Source organism: Spermophilus citellus (assembly GCF_964194105.1).
Source record: "Spermophilus citellus genome assembly, chromosome: 3".
Lineage (NCBI taxonomy): Eukaryota > Metazoa > Chordata > Mammalia > Rodentia > Sciuridae > Spermophilus > Spermophilus citellus.
The window spans coordinates 104,670,995-104,687,639 of NC_138184.1; the positions used below are offsets into that span (position 1 = coordinate 104,670,995).

A 16,645-nucleotide genomic window follows, 5' to 3' on the forward strand; every position below is an offset into this window, starting at 1 on the left:
TTTTCTTTGATAAACTCATGTCTGGCAAGAGCCAAAGGTGACTGTAGGTTTGTTCTATTTTCACTGCTTCCTATATTTTTCGGTACCTAGGGAGTAAGCATTCTACTTTGGGAGTTATTTTATACTCAGAGGCTAAACCTTAAAAACAGAGTTAGTTGGGCTGGAGATATAGCTCAGTTGGTAGAGTGCTTGCCTGGCATGCACAATGCATCCCCAGCACCAAAAAAAAAAAAAAAAAAAAAAAAAAAGGCAGTGCCTCAGCATAGCATTTCTGGTGTTTTATTTAGTTAAGCATAACCAAATGGGTGTTTTGTTTCCTTTGTAGAAGTCTGTCAAGTAGATGGTCACATGAAGTGGCACCAGGATTACCAAGACAAGCTTAAAAATGTGAAAAGAGTTCATGAATGGGATGCATTTGGAAAAAATTTCAATCCAAGTATGAACGTTGTTCCTTTAAGTAAATCAAATGATGAAGGTGATTTAGATGGATTGATTTTAAGACATCATTTAGATTTGCTTATTCCAAGAGCAGATTATGGAAGAATGGAATCAGATGACTTGAATGTATTTAATAAATTGTTTCTCAATACTGAACCTGAGGAAACTGATTCTTGGTTGAAATACTATGAATGTGATAAATGTGGTAACAATAGCTATAAAAAGTCACAGATTGTCATTTTCCACAGAACTCGGTTAGGAGAGAAACTCTATGAATGCAGTGAATGTAGGAGACGCTTCAGTAAAAAATCCAGTCTCATTAAACATCAGAGCAGACACATAAGGGAGATAGCCTATGGCTGTGGTAAATGTGGCAAAACCTTTCCACAGAAGGCACAGTTTGTTACACATCACAGAACTCATACAGGAGAAAAACCCTATGATTGTAGCCAGTGTGGGAAAGCTTTCTCCCAAAAGTCACAGCTTACATCTCATCAGAGGACACATACAGGAGAGAAGCCATATGAGTGTGGCAAATGCGGGAAAGCTTTCTCCCGGAAGTCACATCTCATATCTCATTGGAGGACACACACAGGAGAGAAGCCCTATGGATGCAGCGAATGTGGGAGGGCTTTCAGTGAGAAGTCAAATCTTATCAATCACCAGAGGATTCATACAGGAGAGAAGCCCTTTGGATGCCGGGAGTGTGGGAGAGCCTTCAGCAGGAAGTCGCAGCTGGTCACCCATCACAGGACTCACACAGGAACAAAACCCTATGGGTGTGCTGATTGTAGGAAAACATTTTTTGAGAAATCAGAACTCATCAGACATCAGACTGTTCACACTGGAGAGAAACCCTATGAGTGCAGTGAATGTAGGAAAGCCTTTAGAGAGAGGTCAAGCCTCATTAATCATCAGAGAACCCATACAGGAGAGAAGCCGCATGGATGCATTCAGTGTGGGAAGGCCTTTTCCCAGAAGTCACACCTCATATCACACCAGATGACACACACAGGAGAGAAACCTTTTGCCTGCAGTAAATGTGGGAAAGCCTTTAGCAGGAAATCCCAGCTTGTTAGACACCAGAGGACTCATACTGGAGAAAAACCCTATGAGTGCAGTGAATGTGGAAAAGCCTTCAGTGAAAAGTTAAGCCTCACTAATCATCAGAGAATTCATACGGGAGAAAAGCCGTATGTGTGCAGTGATTGTGGGAAAGCCTTCTGTCAGAAGTCCCATCTCATTTCACATCAGAGGACACACACAGGAGAGAAACCCTATGAGTGCACAGAATGTGGTAAAGCCTTTGGTGAGAAGTCCAGTCTTGCAACTCATCAGAGAACTCACACAGGAGAGAAGCCATATGAATGTAAGGACTGTGAAAAGGCCTTCTCCCAGAAGTCACAGCTAAATACTCATCAGAGAATCCACACAGGAGAGAAACCCTACAAGTGCAGTCTTTGTACAAGAGCATTCTTTGAGAAATCAGAATTAATTAGACATCAGAGAACTCATACAGGAGAAAAACCTTATGAGTGCAGTGAATGCAGAAAAGCCTTCAGGGAGAAGTCAAGTCTTATTAATCACCAGAGAATCCATACAGGAGAGAAACCCTTTGAATGCAGGGAATGTGGCAAAGCCTTCTCTCGGAAGTCACACCTTATCCCACATCAGAGGACACACACAGGCGAGAAGCCCTATGGATGTGGTGAATGTAGGAAAGCCTTCTCTCAGAAGTCACAGCTTGTTAATCATCAGCGAATCCACACGGGAGAGAAGCCTTACCAATGCAATGAGTGTGGGAAAGCCTTCCCACAGAAGTCCCAGCTCATTAATCATCAGAGAACTCACACAGTAAGGATGGCCTAGGTGTGCCCTTGATGGGACATTTTGACAGATCTCACTTTGTTCTACTTCAGAAAATGCAGTTATGGTAATTTTTCAGGTAATATTTGCATCACGTTTTGCATCAGAGTATTCCTTAGAATCAGAACTCTATAAATGAAACTATATAGGTAGAGCACTCAGCAGGAAGCATGCGAGAATACTTGGACACCAGCCTTCATGGAGCAGAATGATACTACGAACACAGTGAGTAACATATCCTTCCCAACCATGGTCAAGTCTTATGCAGTGGAAAGTTCCAGCAAGGGAAATCCCATGAATATCAGAAAGCCTTCCAGAGGTCAAATCTCATCAGCTATTAAATATTACCACAGGAGATGAGGGATAATTCCCAGAATGCAGCAAGTGAGGCAATACTTTTTCAGGAAACAAGAGTTTGTTGTACATAAGAATATGCCGTTAGGAATGAACTTCTATGAAATCACTATCTATGGGACATGTACCCCCAGGATGTTGTACTTTAGAGAGTTCATGTTGTAGATAAGCCTAAGAATTACCTTGGAAATGTGTGCCCCTTGAAGTAATGCTGTCATGGAAACCTCACAATTATAGATGTGGGTACCCGCAGTCTAAGTGGCTGACAGATGTTTCCTTCAAAGTAGGAAGTTTTAAAAATATGTGAATAAATGAATCATTGAAACATCTGAATAGGAGATTTCTTGTATTTATGGCTTATTGTCCTCTGTCACATAATGCTTTGTATTTGGGCATTGCAGGTAGCTGTTGCAGAAAGCGTGATGCATATGTAGTTTATGGTCCCTCTGATGTGTCAAGACACTACATGTCACTGGCTTTTCTGTCTTAATACTGTGAAAAGGGTAATTGATTTAACATGGCTTTTTGCCAGAATCAATAGCTTAGGCAATAATAACTCATTTCTTTTTTCTTATTGTTTGTTGACATCTACAGAGATTGGTTGTTAATATTGACCTTCAGTAATGTTAACATTTCCAGTGCCCTCAGAGTCTGAGAAACATTTTATATAAAATCTTGTATATGCAGAGGCAGGAACCAAGAGTAGCACAGTGATACAAGATACTGACTGAAGAAGGGGTGGTGAGCTGCAGTCCTCCGCTGCAGACTCCTGAGGGACGAGGGTGGTGAGCTGCAGTCCTCCACTGCAGACTCCTGAGGGACGAGAGTGGTGACCTGCAGTCCTCCGCTGCAGACTCCTGAGGGACGAGGGTGGTGACCTGCAGTCCTCCACTGCAGACTCCTGAGGGACGAGAGTGGTGACCTGCAGCCCTCTGCTGCAGACTCCTGAGGGACATAAGGCCTGAGGCTGTTCCTCCTGCCTGTGAGACCCAGGCACAGCTTGCCTCCGAACTGCTGTGATGAAATACAGCTGCTCTGTGTTACTGCTGTTCTGGGTGTTGTTAAAAAAAATTAGTTGTGGAAACCAATTATTTAAGAGTGACAATTCACTCTTAAGTAAAATACAATGAATTTTGTGGTGAAATACTCTGTGAACATTCAGGAAAGCGGCTTTTGCCTTCCTGCACATTTCTGTGACTACTGGACAAGTATTAGGAAACAAGATTTCTGTAATTTCTTCATTTGACATATTTGTGTTTCACCTTCTTTCAATAGCTCCATGACTCCTGGGAGAAATTACTATTTTAAATTTCATTTCCTTTAAAATGTAGGAAACATCCCTTAGCTAAAATAGAATTTTATAGTTCATTCTCTCTGTAATGTTCAGAAATGTCTAATTTCAAGCTTTTGAGCTTGATTTCAAACTTCAGAAAATTGAGATTTTTCTTACACAGAAATTGCTTCTTAAAAATGTATTTATTTTGTTTATTTTCATGAGGTGCTGAGGCTTGAACTCAGTGCCTCACATGTGTGAGGCAAGTGTTCTACCACTGAGCTACAACCCCATCCCCCGTTTGTTTTTAAAATTTTTATTTTAGTCTTCAATGGATCTTTATTTTATTTGTATATATGTGGTTTGAGAATCAAACCCAGTTTCTCATAATGCTAGGCAAGCGAGCTTACCACTAAACCACAGCCCCAGTACCCAAAATTGTCTTATTAGTATGGTTTATGTAATTTCTATTCTAATCATATTCTTTCTTTAATTAATTTTGCAACATGGTTGGGAAGTTAAGACATAAGATAAATGTGAATAAATTTCTAAGCCAATATAACAGAATTTCAGTGTCCAAATTGTCCCCACTCTTTTTTCATAGTGCTTTTTTTGTGGTGCTAGGGATTGAACCTAGGGCACACCAGGCAGGTGCTCTCCCATTCAGCTATACCCTCAGCCCCTCTCATAGTGATTTTTTTTTTTTTTTGGGTGTGTGCCAGGGATTGTATCCAAGGGTGCTTTACCACTGAACACATCCCTAGCCCTTTTTATTTTTTATTTAGAGACAGGGCTTCACTAAGTTGCTGAGACTGGCCTTGAACTTGCAATCCTCTTGCCTCTGCCTGCTGAGCCACTAGGATTACAGGCAGGTACCATTATGCCTGGCTCATAGTAAATTTTTTTAAACAAATTTTATTTAACTTTTGATTAATTAATTCATTTATTATTTGTATGTGGTGCTGAGGATCGAACCCAGGGCCTTGCGCATGTGAGTCGAGTGCTCTACCGCTGAACCACAACCCCAGCCCCTCATAGTAATTTTTAAACATCTAATTTCCTGATTCATTATTCTTCCTCCAGTTTATGGTGTGCCTATTTTCTCTAATGCTTGAAAGTTATTTTGCCCGGTAAAGGAAACAAACCTTTGTAAATGAACAAACAATAACAGAATGATGTTCGGCTTTGTGATTTTTCCACTTTTCCCTTTCATCCCTCATGGTGTCTCTTTCCTAGTCATACAAATTGGTTCATTAGGTCTAGTACTGAGTCAGCAATCTTTTCCAAATTTGCTTACTCCACTTTTAGGTTATTCCACTAACTATTAAGCAGTGAAACCTAATACTGTCTTCAATGGGTAGTGGAACTTCAGCACTAGCCTGCTGATTGATTGTCCAAGAAGAGAACAACCCTCAGCTTTTTGAGAGTCAGGCTCTAGTCACAGGGAGGTTCAGTGCTGACTCAGCGACCTAGTCCACAGAGGACCTGGTGTGCACCCAGTTGCTTTGTGAAGCCTCTTTGGAACTTTCTGGTTCTGCCACGTCCCTGGTGGGGAGCTCTGATTCTGGAATTAGATATTTTTAGTGTATGTTTTAAATGCCTTAACTACAAAAAACATCTTTCTACACTTCCCTCATTGATTTCCTATCATAAATCCCACATCACGAAGGAAGTTTTGGGGTTGGGATTGTGGCTCAGTGACAGAGTGCTTGTCTAGAAAGCCTTTATTATAAATAACAGAGTATAGACCTCTAGGCCTTTGGGATCTACCCTTGAGACTTCCTCAGTCATTTGTTTGTTTGTCTGGCAGTACGCATTCAGGTTGTCAATCTCAGTGGGCCTGCCTGTCTACTTATTTGCTTAGGGTACCAGCAAGCTTTCAGATGCTTAGCACCTGAGAATACTGTTCTGAGTGCTCATTAATTATCCACGGCCCTTGCAGCTTCAGGCACACTCTCTGCACCTTGCTCCCATTCTTTTTAGTTCATTTTCTTCACTTCTTACATGTAGTGGTCATTTTAATGCAAATTTGGTAACACATTTCCATGTTGAAATATTGTGATCCACTGTGGACTCTTCATTGAAATATACCAGGACTTTTATACAAACCCATGCCAGTATTTTTTAAAATTATTTTTCAACATAATTTTTTTCTCCTATGCAATATTTTCTGGTTTCCTTGAACTATTGGCAGTTCCTAGAGGTTTCTGTACTCTCTGATCTTTGTTTTTTGGGGGGTGGATTTTTTTTTTCAAATCTATTGCAACTAAATGCTGTGGTTCTTTGTTAATGCTTATCCAATATTTGATGCATGTGGTTATGAACCTGTCCATGTATTTCTCACTGTGACAATGTAATCATTGTATGTTTTATCTTTTCCATTAGAAGACTTCTGGGAAGCGTGACTCTTGTCTCTAGTTGCTGGAGTTATAATATTTAATGTTGGCTGTTTTCTGTTCCATGGAGAAATGTGGTCTGCAGTAGAGAAGATGAAGCTATGGTGGAAGCAAGGTCCAGAAAAGGCCTGGTACCTGCTTCTCCTTGTCTTGATGTCCAGATTTACTCTGCCCTTTCCATGCTTCAATTGTTGGGATAATCCAGATATCCTAATAAAGCCTCTTGTTTGCTTTGCTGGTTCATGTTGTGTTTGTTACTTACAATCCAAATATCCTTACTAACAGGAAGCCAGGCTGTCATAAGGTGGGTTTTTAGGAGGCAGGCACTGAGAAGTTTGGGGTACAAGGTGTTTCCTGAGGTTAGCAGGGAGAATAAGAAAGGATTAAATAGAGGAAAATGACAAACTGGACTCTCGGTTGTCCCAAGCCAATGGCGCCCAGAGCAGATATTGTTCGCCGGAATGTCTTGGTGGGCCATGATGGCCAGGCCTGGCTCAGCTGTGAGAGGCAGGCTAGGGGCCCTCAGGAGACCTGGACAAGTTGATAGCCAGGTTGTCTGCTGACTGCTCCCTCTGCCAATGGACAGCACGTTCTTCCTTGAGGAGGATCTGACGATGCATCTGGGACTGCAGTTTGCTCTTCCCCTGCTTAGACACTGTCTTAAGTTACCTCTGGAAGTTGCTGCTCTAGGGTTTCAGTGGGGCTCTGGGACACTGAGGAAGGTGAGTAGGACCAGCCACAGCTCCTCCGGCTGTGTTTGCTGCCTGGTAGCCCCTTTATTATGGCCTCTGGCATGTCCCAGGACCTCATCCCCACAGGGTCTGAGCCCTCATCACCATGCCCTTCCCTGATCCAAGCTGCTGTCTCTGGCCATTTACTGTAGTAGTTTGGCCTGGAAGCCCCAAGAGGTGCCTAGAGGGTCCTGAGTTCTCCTCCTGTGGTCTGCTCTGTTGTGTGATGGCAGCTGAACCTCTTGGTGGTCAGTGCCAAGCAGCCCTGCAGAACCTCACTCTCCTGGCTTGCTGTTTTTGGCCACAGGGAGCACAGACTTCCCACAGGGCATCTGTGGTTGATGGCTTAGAACACATGCTCTGACCTGTGGTGAAAAGGAGTCAGGAACTCTAGCCCCGCAGAGCCCAGAGGTGTCACATGAGGCACAAGGTTCCCCATGGGGTCTTTGGTCACATAGGCAGGTGTTCTGCTCTCAGCCAGGTGTTTGGGCCCTGCACATTCTCTTTGGGCATGCAGAGCCATGCTAAGGTCTTTGGCCTGCCTGGTTGCTGCAGGCACACCTCCAGCAGAGCTCTTCAGAGTACAGCACCACTGTGAGGGTGCTGGGTCCAGAGGATCCTCGCGTCCTGAGCATAGTCTTGCATTTCCTTTGCTTCAAAGTGGGTCCCCTCATCTGATGCACTCTTATTTGGGTCCCCAAATGGCATAGCACACTAAGTCTTTGTAATTGTCCTGGCTGAGGCCCAATGTTCAGCGAAGAAAAACCTTCCCTTGAATCTGCCCTGTAAGAACAAACTGCTGGGTTTTCTCAACCCAAATGGCCAACGAACGTGAGGCCAGTTTTTACTGGTATCCTTCAGGAACCGTACCTCCAGGGGCACAGCCGTGGCCTCTGGTGAAGGTTTACTGCCGACAGTGGCTGAAACAGCTATGGAAACGGGACTTGGGTGTTGGCCCAGCACAAAAGCCCTCTTTGCCACATAGCTGCCTGTTCATGTGCCAGCTGGGCCAGCGCTATTGTGGCAGCCCCTAGCCAGATCTGGTTGCTCTAATGGCTGTCTGGAGCCTCTTCCATGACGGTCTCTGATCAGTATCTATGTGCAACATGTAGATCTCCATGCATGCCCACCTACACGGTCTGTTTTTACTGAAGCCCGGGTCCGACTTTCCCCTTCCAGGCCCTGTCCAGCCAGCTGGACCGTGCACCAGGTCCATGTGTCTGCAGGCCTTGGGCCACTTTCCACAGGTGGATAGCTTCATGCATCTGTAGCAGAGTGGCTTCCCTTTGTGACTGTCAAGTTGCCCTTAAGTGAGTTGCCTTGCTTCCATGCAGAACTGAGGCTCTCCTGTCTGACGGGTTGCACAGGGCAATATGTGGCCATCGGCAGTGGAAATAAGTGCAGCTATAGAAGTGGGGGTTACAGCCCTCAGGGAGGCATCCCTTTGGGTAATGGCTGCACCTGTCCACATTGACGCTGCAGTCTTGGTGTGACTCAGCCCTTTGTGGACAGTGTGACCACATCACTTGATGGATTGCAATGGGGTGTTCCATCTCTCAGGTCCTGATGACACACCAGGAGCTGTTTCTCAAGAGCACATGTGCAATGATTTTAATGTGGCCACCCCTCCCAAACTCATGCTGTATCTTGGTCTCCAGTGCGGTGGTGTTGGGAGGTGTTGGGGCTTCAAATTTGTTTTTTATTTATTTTTATTTTTTTATTTTTTTTTAATTTTTTTTTTAAAGAGAGTGAGAGAGGAGGGGGAGAGAGAGAGAGAGAGAGAGAGAGAGAGAGAGAGAGAGAGAGAGAGAGAATTTTAATATTTATTTATTTTTTCTTAGTTCTCGGTGGACACAACATCTTTGTATGTGGTGCTGCGGATCGAACCCGGGCCGCACGCATGCCAGGCGAGCGTGCTACCGCTTGAGCCACATCCCCAGCCCTGTTTTTTATTTTTTAATACTGGGGATTGAACTGAGGGGCACTTTACTGATGTACTGTTATTGCTTAGCTGCATAGCCAACTCTATTTTTTATTTTTGAGACAGGATCTCCCCGAGTTGCTGAAGGTCTCCCTAAGTTGCTGAGGTTGGCCTTGCATTTGCTGTCTTCCTATCTCAGCATCCCTAGTCACTGGGATCACAGGCCTGTGCCACTGTGCCTGGCTAAGGAAGACTCATGCTCCTTGAGGGAGCAGGTTCTTGCTCTCTTGGGACTGGGTGACTGTACTGTGAGACTGTGGTGTTATGAAGTGAATCTGGCACCTTTCCCCCTTTCTCTCTCTGTGTCCCTCTGTCTCTCTCTGATGCTTCTTTCCAGTACTTGCATGAGGCCCTTGACAGATGCATCTACCTCATCTTGAGCTTCCCAGCCTCCTGAACTGGGAATTATATGAACCTTTTTAAAAATAATTACCATGGTCTCAGGTATTGTTATAGCAGCAGAAAACAGACTAAAACGATAAAATTGTCCACCACCAGATGATTTTCCTACAGAGCAGCTGAGATGGGCCTGTGGTTCTCCCCTGGGGTCTATCACAAACTCTGTGTGGCATCTTTCCCTGTTACTGACACTTTGAGCTCCATAGGGTGTGCTAGATTGCATGCCCAAGCATCAGGGCTGCTTTTATTGGTTGACCTTCTGGAGAGCTCTTTGCTCTACCCCCCATGCTAGAAGCTACTTAATGTAATGTACTCAAGTTCCATTCATTTTCCTGCAAATGACATAATTTCATTTTTCTTTATGGCTGGAAAAAAATTCCATTGTGTGTATGTACCACATTTTCTTTATCCATTCTTCTGTTGATGGACATCTAGATTGGTTCCATAGTTTGGCTACTGTGAATCATGTTATAATAAACATGGGTATGCACATATCACTGTAGTACAATGACTTTAACTGAAAATAATTTCTAGCCAGGCGCAGTGGCCCATGCCTATAATTCCAGTGGCTTGGAAGGCTGAAATGGAGGATTGTGAGTTCAAAGTCATCGTCAGCAAAAGTGAGGCTCTAAGCAACTCGGTGATACCCTGTCTCTAAATAAAATACCAAACAGGGCTGGGGATGTGGCTCAGTGGCTGAGTGCCCCTGAGTTCAATCCCGAATACCAAACCAAACCAAACACCAAAACAACAACTACAGTAACAACAAAAAACCCCAAAAGTAATTTCTAAATACTGAGTAGAGGACATTCAGGTGAAAAGATTGCTGAAGGAAGGATTCCTTTAAGATCAGTTCACTGTTCTTTGGGCCTAGTGGGCATCTGGATAAGATGTCATTACATACTGGAAGGTCCTCATGCGTCCTCCTCTATCAGACATGGCAGCATCCCAGGGGTTCAGTGAGTCCAGAGCGCTAGTTTCTGCACCTCTTAGGGTGCAGGCAGGACAGGTAAGGACAGGCGGGGGCAGGGGCGCCCCTCCCGAGGCTGCTGCCTCACATATTCCCCAAGTCTTTAGGGAGCATCTTTCAGCAGCTCTGTAGGGTCAGGCCAGACTGTTAACTGCTGTAACAGTCACAAGGCTCTGGTTTCCTGTCCGCCCGCCCGCAGGCTGGGGGCTGCGGTAGGACCTCACTGAGGTGGTCTTCTTGGGCTCTGGTTTCCTGTTGGAGTCCAGGGCGGGCTGGCAGTTGTGTAGAGACACAGGGAGTGTGGTCCCCTGGGGTCGGTTTTCAGTCTTAGGAGTTACTGTCCTGGTTTGTAGAAGGTCATCTGGGAGACTTATTTTCTGGTCCTTGGTTTTGTGGCTGGTACCGGGGCCTCCTGGGAGTTGTAGTAGAGCCGGGTCCTGTGGGCTCCAGTTTCCTGGTAGGGTCCTGGGGTATGCTGGGAGTTGTAGTAGAGCCGGGTCCTCTGGGCTCCAGTTTCCTGGTAGGGTCCCGGGGCATGCTGGGAATTGTAGTAGAGCCTATAGGAGGCAAGTTCTCTGGGCTCCGGTTTCCTGGTAGGGTCCCGGGGCATGCTGGGAGTTGTAGTAGAGCGTCTAGGAGGTCCTACTAAGCCGAGAGTTGATTGTGGTTGTGTTGGTACTGCAAAGGCCGGTGCTTGGTTGTTGCGAGTTGTCCTGCAGTGAGGAGACCTGTCCCACAGCGGTGTCCCTCGGCGGAAGCTGCGCTGCGCCGCAGGGGAGGAGGCGGCGTCCTGGCTAAGCTGCTGCGCCGAAGGAGCACCCGCCGGCCCCCGAGGCTCGCGGCTCCCCACCAAGTCGGCTTCGCCCTGCACCGCTCTTTCCCGGAGCCTCCTGAACCATGTCTGTGGTAAGCTGACTCCCATTTCCTCACGGGTGAGCAGCTGGCTCAGGCTCAGGTCGCCAATGAGCGGGAAGGCCGAGAAGTACAGGCGGCTCTGCCCTCGCCTTGGACCGCTGCTCTGCCCTGGCCAAGCTCTTGGACCACGGCTCTGGCCTGGCCTTGGACTGCGGGGTCTGCCCTAGCCAAGCTCTTGGACTGCAGGCCCCGCACTGGCTTTGACCGGGGGCTCTGCCCTGCCCTTAGACTGCAGGCCCTGCCCTAATCAAGCTCTTGGACCGCGGCTCTGGCCTGGCCTTGGACTGCGGGGTCTGCCCTGGCCGGGCTCTTGGACTGCAGGCTGGGTGGCTGGAGAGGGCAGGTATCTTTCCAGATGCTGCTGTTCCTGGCTGATGGAAGGAACTCTCACCTTCTGGGCGCCCCTCCCACGGCTGCTGGCTCACGTATTCCCCAAGTCTTTAGGGAGCATCTTTCAGCAGCTCTGTAGGTGATTTGGTGAAGCACCTGGGTACTTGATGGAGGAAAGTTCTGGAGACCCCCTCCCTTCTGGATGGGAAACCTTGTGCTGTGGTTTCACAGTCCCTCCAAGTGATTCTGATGCAGGACCCCACCTGTCTGGAGGATGCAGCAATAGCAAAATTCCTGAAGTCACAGAACTAATTTTTCAGATTTGACATTAAGTACTTTTATCTCATTTGGGCTAAATGCTTGTCTGATTATTGTGTTTCACAGGAGTGGGCATAACAGGGTCAGCCATTCCAAATTAACGCACCAGATTTTGCTTCCACATGCCTGTCCTACTTTTTGTTACAGTTGTCTCCAAATCCAGAGGCTATCTTGGAGGATCTTACTATTTCCTTTATTAGTTAACCTTTTATCACTTTTTAAAAACTTTGAAACTAAAAAATAACTGCCATCAATCTGATGCTGCCACTAGTTCTAAAATTTTCTTTCTTTTTTTTTTGGCTATGCGCTAGGGATTGAACCTAGAACCCTGCTGCACATTAGACAAGGGCTCTACCTCTGACCTCCATTCTAGCTCAAAATTTGGGACTTTTTAAATTCCCATTCATATCTTAAGAGTTAATTAGGCGAATCACTTAAGTAGTTCAAAACCAGCCTCTGAAGCAGAGGCTTGTATATTATTCCCCAACCCTGAGGGAAAGAATTTAGGCTCCTTCCTGGAGTTGTATGTACATTGCTTATCTTCCTTGTTCTGCGATGTTGTTGACTGCTGTTATGCTTCACAACTATTTCTTTGGGACAACATTAACAAAAGTGAGTGCACATGTCCCATTTCAGAGGTGTTGCTGCTATGTGCTACAGCCAGTTATTACCATGAAACAGGCCAAATCATCTTATGATAGGCTGTTGCTAAGGAAAACAGACATTGTTTATTTGATAACATTCATGAAATGTATTTTTTTGGTGGGGATACCAGGGTGCTTAACACTGCACTACATCTCTAGCCCCCTTTAAAAAAAAAATTCTTTTTGAGACAGGGTCTGGCTAAGTTGCTTAGGCACTCATTTGTTGCTAATGCTGGTTTTGAACTTTCAATACTTCTGCCTCAGTCTCTTGAGTCACTGGGATTACAGGTGTGTTCTGTGCCCAGTATGAAATATAATATCTTAAGAATTTTTTCAACTAGAGTGTGATATTCTTATTGTTCATGTATATAGTCCTAAATCTTGAACAAAATTAAATCATCTTAGAACAAATCACTTACGGTTTTTCTTCTTTTGAACAAAACAATAAGCTAAGCAGAGTCAGGCATTATGGTGTTCACCTGTAATCCCAGCTACTCAGGAAGCTGAAGCCAGAGAATCATAAGTTTTAGGTCAGTGTGGGCAGCTTAGTGAGACCCTGTCTCAAAATAAAAGGGTCTGAGGGGTGTAGCTCAGTGGTACAGTGAGTTCCCAGAACGCTTGAGGCCCTGAGTAGCTCAGAGGTATAGTGAGTGCCCAGCATGCTTGAGGCCCTAGGTTGGATCCCTAGTGTGGGAGGGTGGGAGAAGCTAGATTGTTAGTTGAAAAATACTTATAATTCTGGAACCTCTCATTGTCACTACTCTGCACATTTTCCGTTCTCCACAGTGAGACTCATCAGGGACTAGCAAGGCATAGGTCTTGGTTGTGAAGACATCTGTGTCATTTCAGGAATCGGTGACATTCAGAGATGTGGCTGTAGACTTCTCCCAGGAGGAGTGGAACTGGCTTCAGCCTACTCAGAGAGATTTGTATAGATGTGTAATGTTGGAGAACTACAGCCATCTGGCTTCACTGGGTGAGTATTCCTCCCAATTGCCAACAGGCCACAATTTTATCTTTATTATAGATGTTGGAAATGGATTTTTACAAATTATTTCATCAGATGGAAATATAACATCATCAAATCTTCAAATTTTTCATACTTCAATCTGCTACTTATTTTAATGGTCCCTTTTTTCTTAGAGTTTAAGGACTGACTTTGAATTTATTTTGTTTTCTGTAAGCAGGTCTTTCCATTTCTAAGCCAAATGTGGTTTCCTTATTGGAGCAAGGGAAAGAGCCCTGGCTGGGAAAAGGAGACGTGAGCAGAGATCTCCCTTCAGGTGGGTGAGGTAGAAACTGCCAGGGAAAGTTTTAAAGTAACAGCACCATTAGTCAATGAGAAGGCAATACATTTAGAATGCAAGTTGGGAATTTTCCCACAAACATACCAACGATGTGGAGATGATGAAGTCTTGCTCACAGCGTACATGAGAAAACTCAGCCACATCCCCAGCCCTTCTTTTTTTTTCTTTTCATATTTTATTTAGAGACAGGGTCTTGTGGAGTTGCTGAGGCGGCTTCCACTCGTGACCCTCCTGCCTCTGCCTCCTGGGCTGTTGGGATGCAGTGTGGCTGCCAGGCCTGGCCTCACTGTGCCTCCTGCTGTCTCACACTGTGCCTCCTGCTATCTCACCTTTCTTCCTTCAAATCAGCAAATGTGTCTGTTGCTTAAATAAGAAGTCATGTATAGTTTATAGTGCTGTTCTTTTTAGTCATCTTGGAAAGATTAAATCGTTGTTGTTTGGCTGGTTGATGATCGATTCATTTATTCATGTATTAATATTAACTGAAATTTTAATCTTGTCAAGACTTTCTCTCAGGCAATGCAGAGACTAAACGATATACAAAATTGTTGAAACTATCAAAGAATTTGTGGCCTTTGTGTGTTTTTAAGAAACACGAGTTAGAGATTAGCAGTTCCACAATGAGAGAAGGAATTTCAAGTTGGTATTTTAGGCCGGAATATTCTGGGTAGGGATTGAAAAGAAAACAAAAAACAGGAAAATCCTGGTTTTTATTTATTTATTTATTTAATATTTTTTTAGTTGTTGATGGACCTTTATTTTATTTATTTGTATGTGCTACTGAGAATCGAACCCAGTGCCTCATACATGCTAGGTAAGCATGCTACCACTGAGCCACAACCCTAGCCCCAGGAAAATCCTGGTTTTAGAAAAAAGAGGACAGATAAGTTTGAGATATACTTGATGGGATTAGAGGATGATACAAATGAAGGTGTTCAGCCATGGTTGTTGGAATGTATCTTAGAAAAAAGTTCAGGCTAGAGATGCAGATTTAGGGATCTTACACAAAGAGGTAAAAATTGAAGCCATAAATAAACTGAGAATGGCTCTGAACGCCTTCCTCACCTTTGGTTGGCAATGCAATTGCTGATCAGACGCATCTTTATTTTTATTTTTTTGGTACTGAGGATTGAACCTAGGGGTTCAAAACCATAGAGCCCCAGCCCCATCTTTTTATTTTTAATTTTTTTAACATTAAGAAATTTTTTTAGTTGTACATGGACACAATACCTTTATTTTTATTTACATGGTGCTAAAGACTGAACCCATGCAAGGCAAGCCCTTTACTACTGAGCCACAACCCCAGCCCCCCAACTCTTTTTATGTTTTAATTTGAGACAGGGTCTCCCTAAGTTGCTTAGGGCCTCACTAGTTCCTGAGGCTGGCTTTTAACTCATGATCCTTCTTCCTCAGCCTCCTAAGCTACTGGGATTATAGACATGTGCTATTGCACCTGGCTGATGAACCTCTTTTTTTTTTTTTTTTTTTGTTTTTTACAGGCAAGGGGCTGGATTTTGTTCCCCAGCTCCCTTTTTTTTTTTTTAAATTTTAATATTTATTTTTTAGTTATCGGCGGACACAACATCTTTGTTTGTATGTGGTGCTGAGGATCGAACCCCGGCCGCGCGCATGCCAGACGGGTATGCTACCACTTGAGCCACATCCCCAGCCCTGATGAACCTCTTTAAAAATAAATATGGCCATGCCCACTCTTGAAAATTTATTATGGAAAAAATATGGATCTATATTTGTATGTCTTTAGAAAAAGTTCTGTAACCTCTGTAGCTGGTGCTGAATCAGAGGTCTGCTAGAGGCACAGTGACCTTTAGAGAATGGTCCTATTGAGGAAAAAGGAAGACATCTGTATTTAGGAAACAGCAGCATATAAGGCCTGAAGAGGGAACAGGAGATGTGCTGTAAGAACATCTCTTGCTGTCAGGAGAGTAGTTGTCATTAATGTCCTGGTACAGAGACTTCTAAGAGGATGCAGAGAAGGTTTTAGGAAGAAGGTGCTGATATGGACTAAAGTCAAGTGGGAAAACATGTACAGGGGACTTTATTCAAATGCAAGGTAAACAGTAAAGATGTCTTTTTCTAAACTTTTATTCATTTAGTTAGTTGTTGTGCTAGGGTCTTGCCATTACCCAAGCTGGTCTCAAATTCGTGGGCTCTAGCAGTCCTCCTGCCTCAGCCACCTGTGTAGCTGGGGTGATAGGCATTTGCCATCTGGCTTCTTTTGGGCAATAAAAACAAACAAACAAAATCCAAAACCAATGCGATCACATATTGGGGAAGTAAGAAAAGGGACAGCGTGGAGGAATTGCTCGGATTTCACTACTGTACTGTGGCTCTTGGAAATTTTGTCTTTCTTCCCAGTACTAGCGATTGAACAGGGCTTTAAGCATGCTAGGCAGGTCCTCTACCACTGAACTATGCCCCCCACCCCAGCCTTTATTTTATTTTTTGATACAGGATCTCATTAAGTTGGCCAGACTGGCCTTGAACTTGTGGTTCTCCTGCCTCAGCCTCCTGAGTAATTTGGATACAGGTGTGCACCATCATGTCTGGCTTTCCTGTTACATTTTTTGGGGGTACTTAGTACTAGGGATTGCACGTAGGGGTGTTTAATCTCTGAGCCACATCTCAAGCCCTTTTTATTTATTTTTTAATTTTGAGATAGTGTCTCCCTAAGTTGCTTAGGGCCTCACTGGTTGCTGGGGCTG

The 16,645-nt window shown here is 44.5% G+C and overlaps 1 protein-coding gene across 11 annotated transcripts in view; it reads left to right on the forward strand.

Annotated features, from left to right (window-relative positions):
- ZNF84 (zinc finger protein 84) overlaps positions 1 to 16,645 on the forward strand; it is a 90,307-nt gene that overhangs the window by 54,731 nt on the left and 18,931 nt on the right. For 6 of the 11 annotated variants that reach the window (XR_014021109.1, XR_014021110.1, XR_014021112.1 and 3 more), the window contains 3 exons: positions 326 to 2,529; positions 13,465 to 13,591; positions 13,803 to 13,898. Coding sequence is in view for 4 of the 11 variants with exons in the window: in XM_081286777.1 (XP_081142903.1) it covers positions 326 to 2,307 (1,982 nt within the window). In the remaining 7 variants the exon portion in view is untranslated. Of the gene's footprint in view, positions 1 to 325; positions 3,465 to 10,953; positions 11,315 to 13,464; positions 13,592 to 13,799; positions 13,899 to 16,645 lie in introns of those variants that run through there. The other 5 variants (XR_014021111.1, XM_081286778.1, XM_081286775.1 and 2 more) reach the window with 5 other exon arrangements.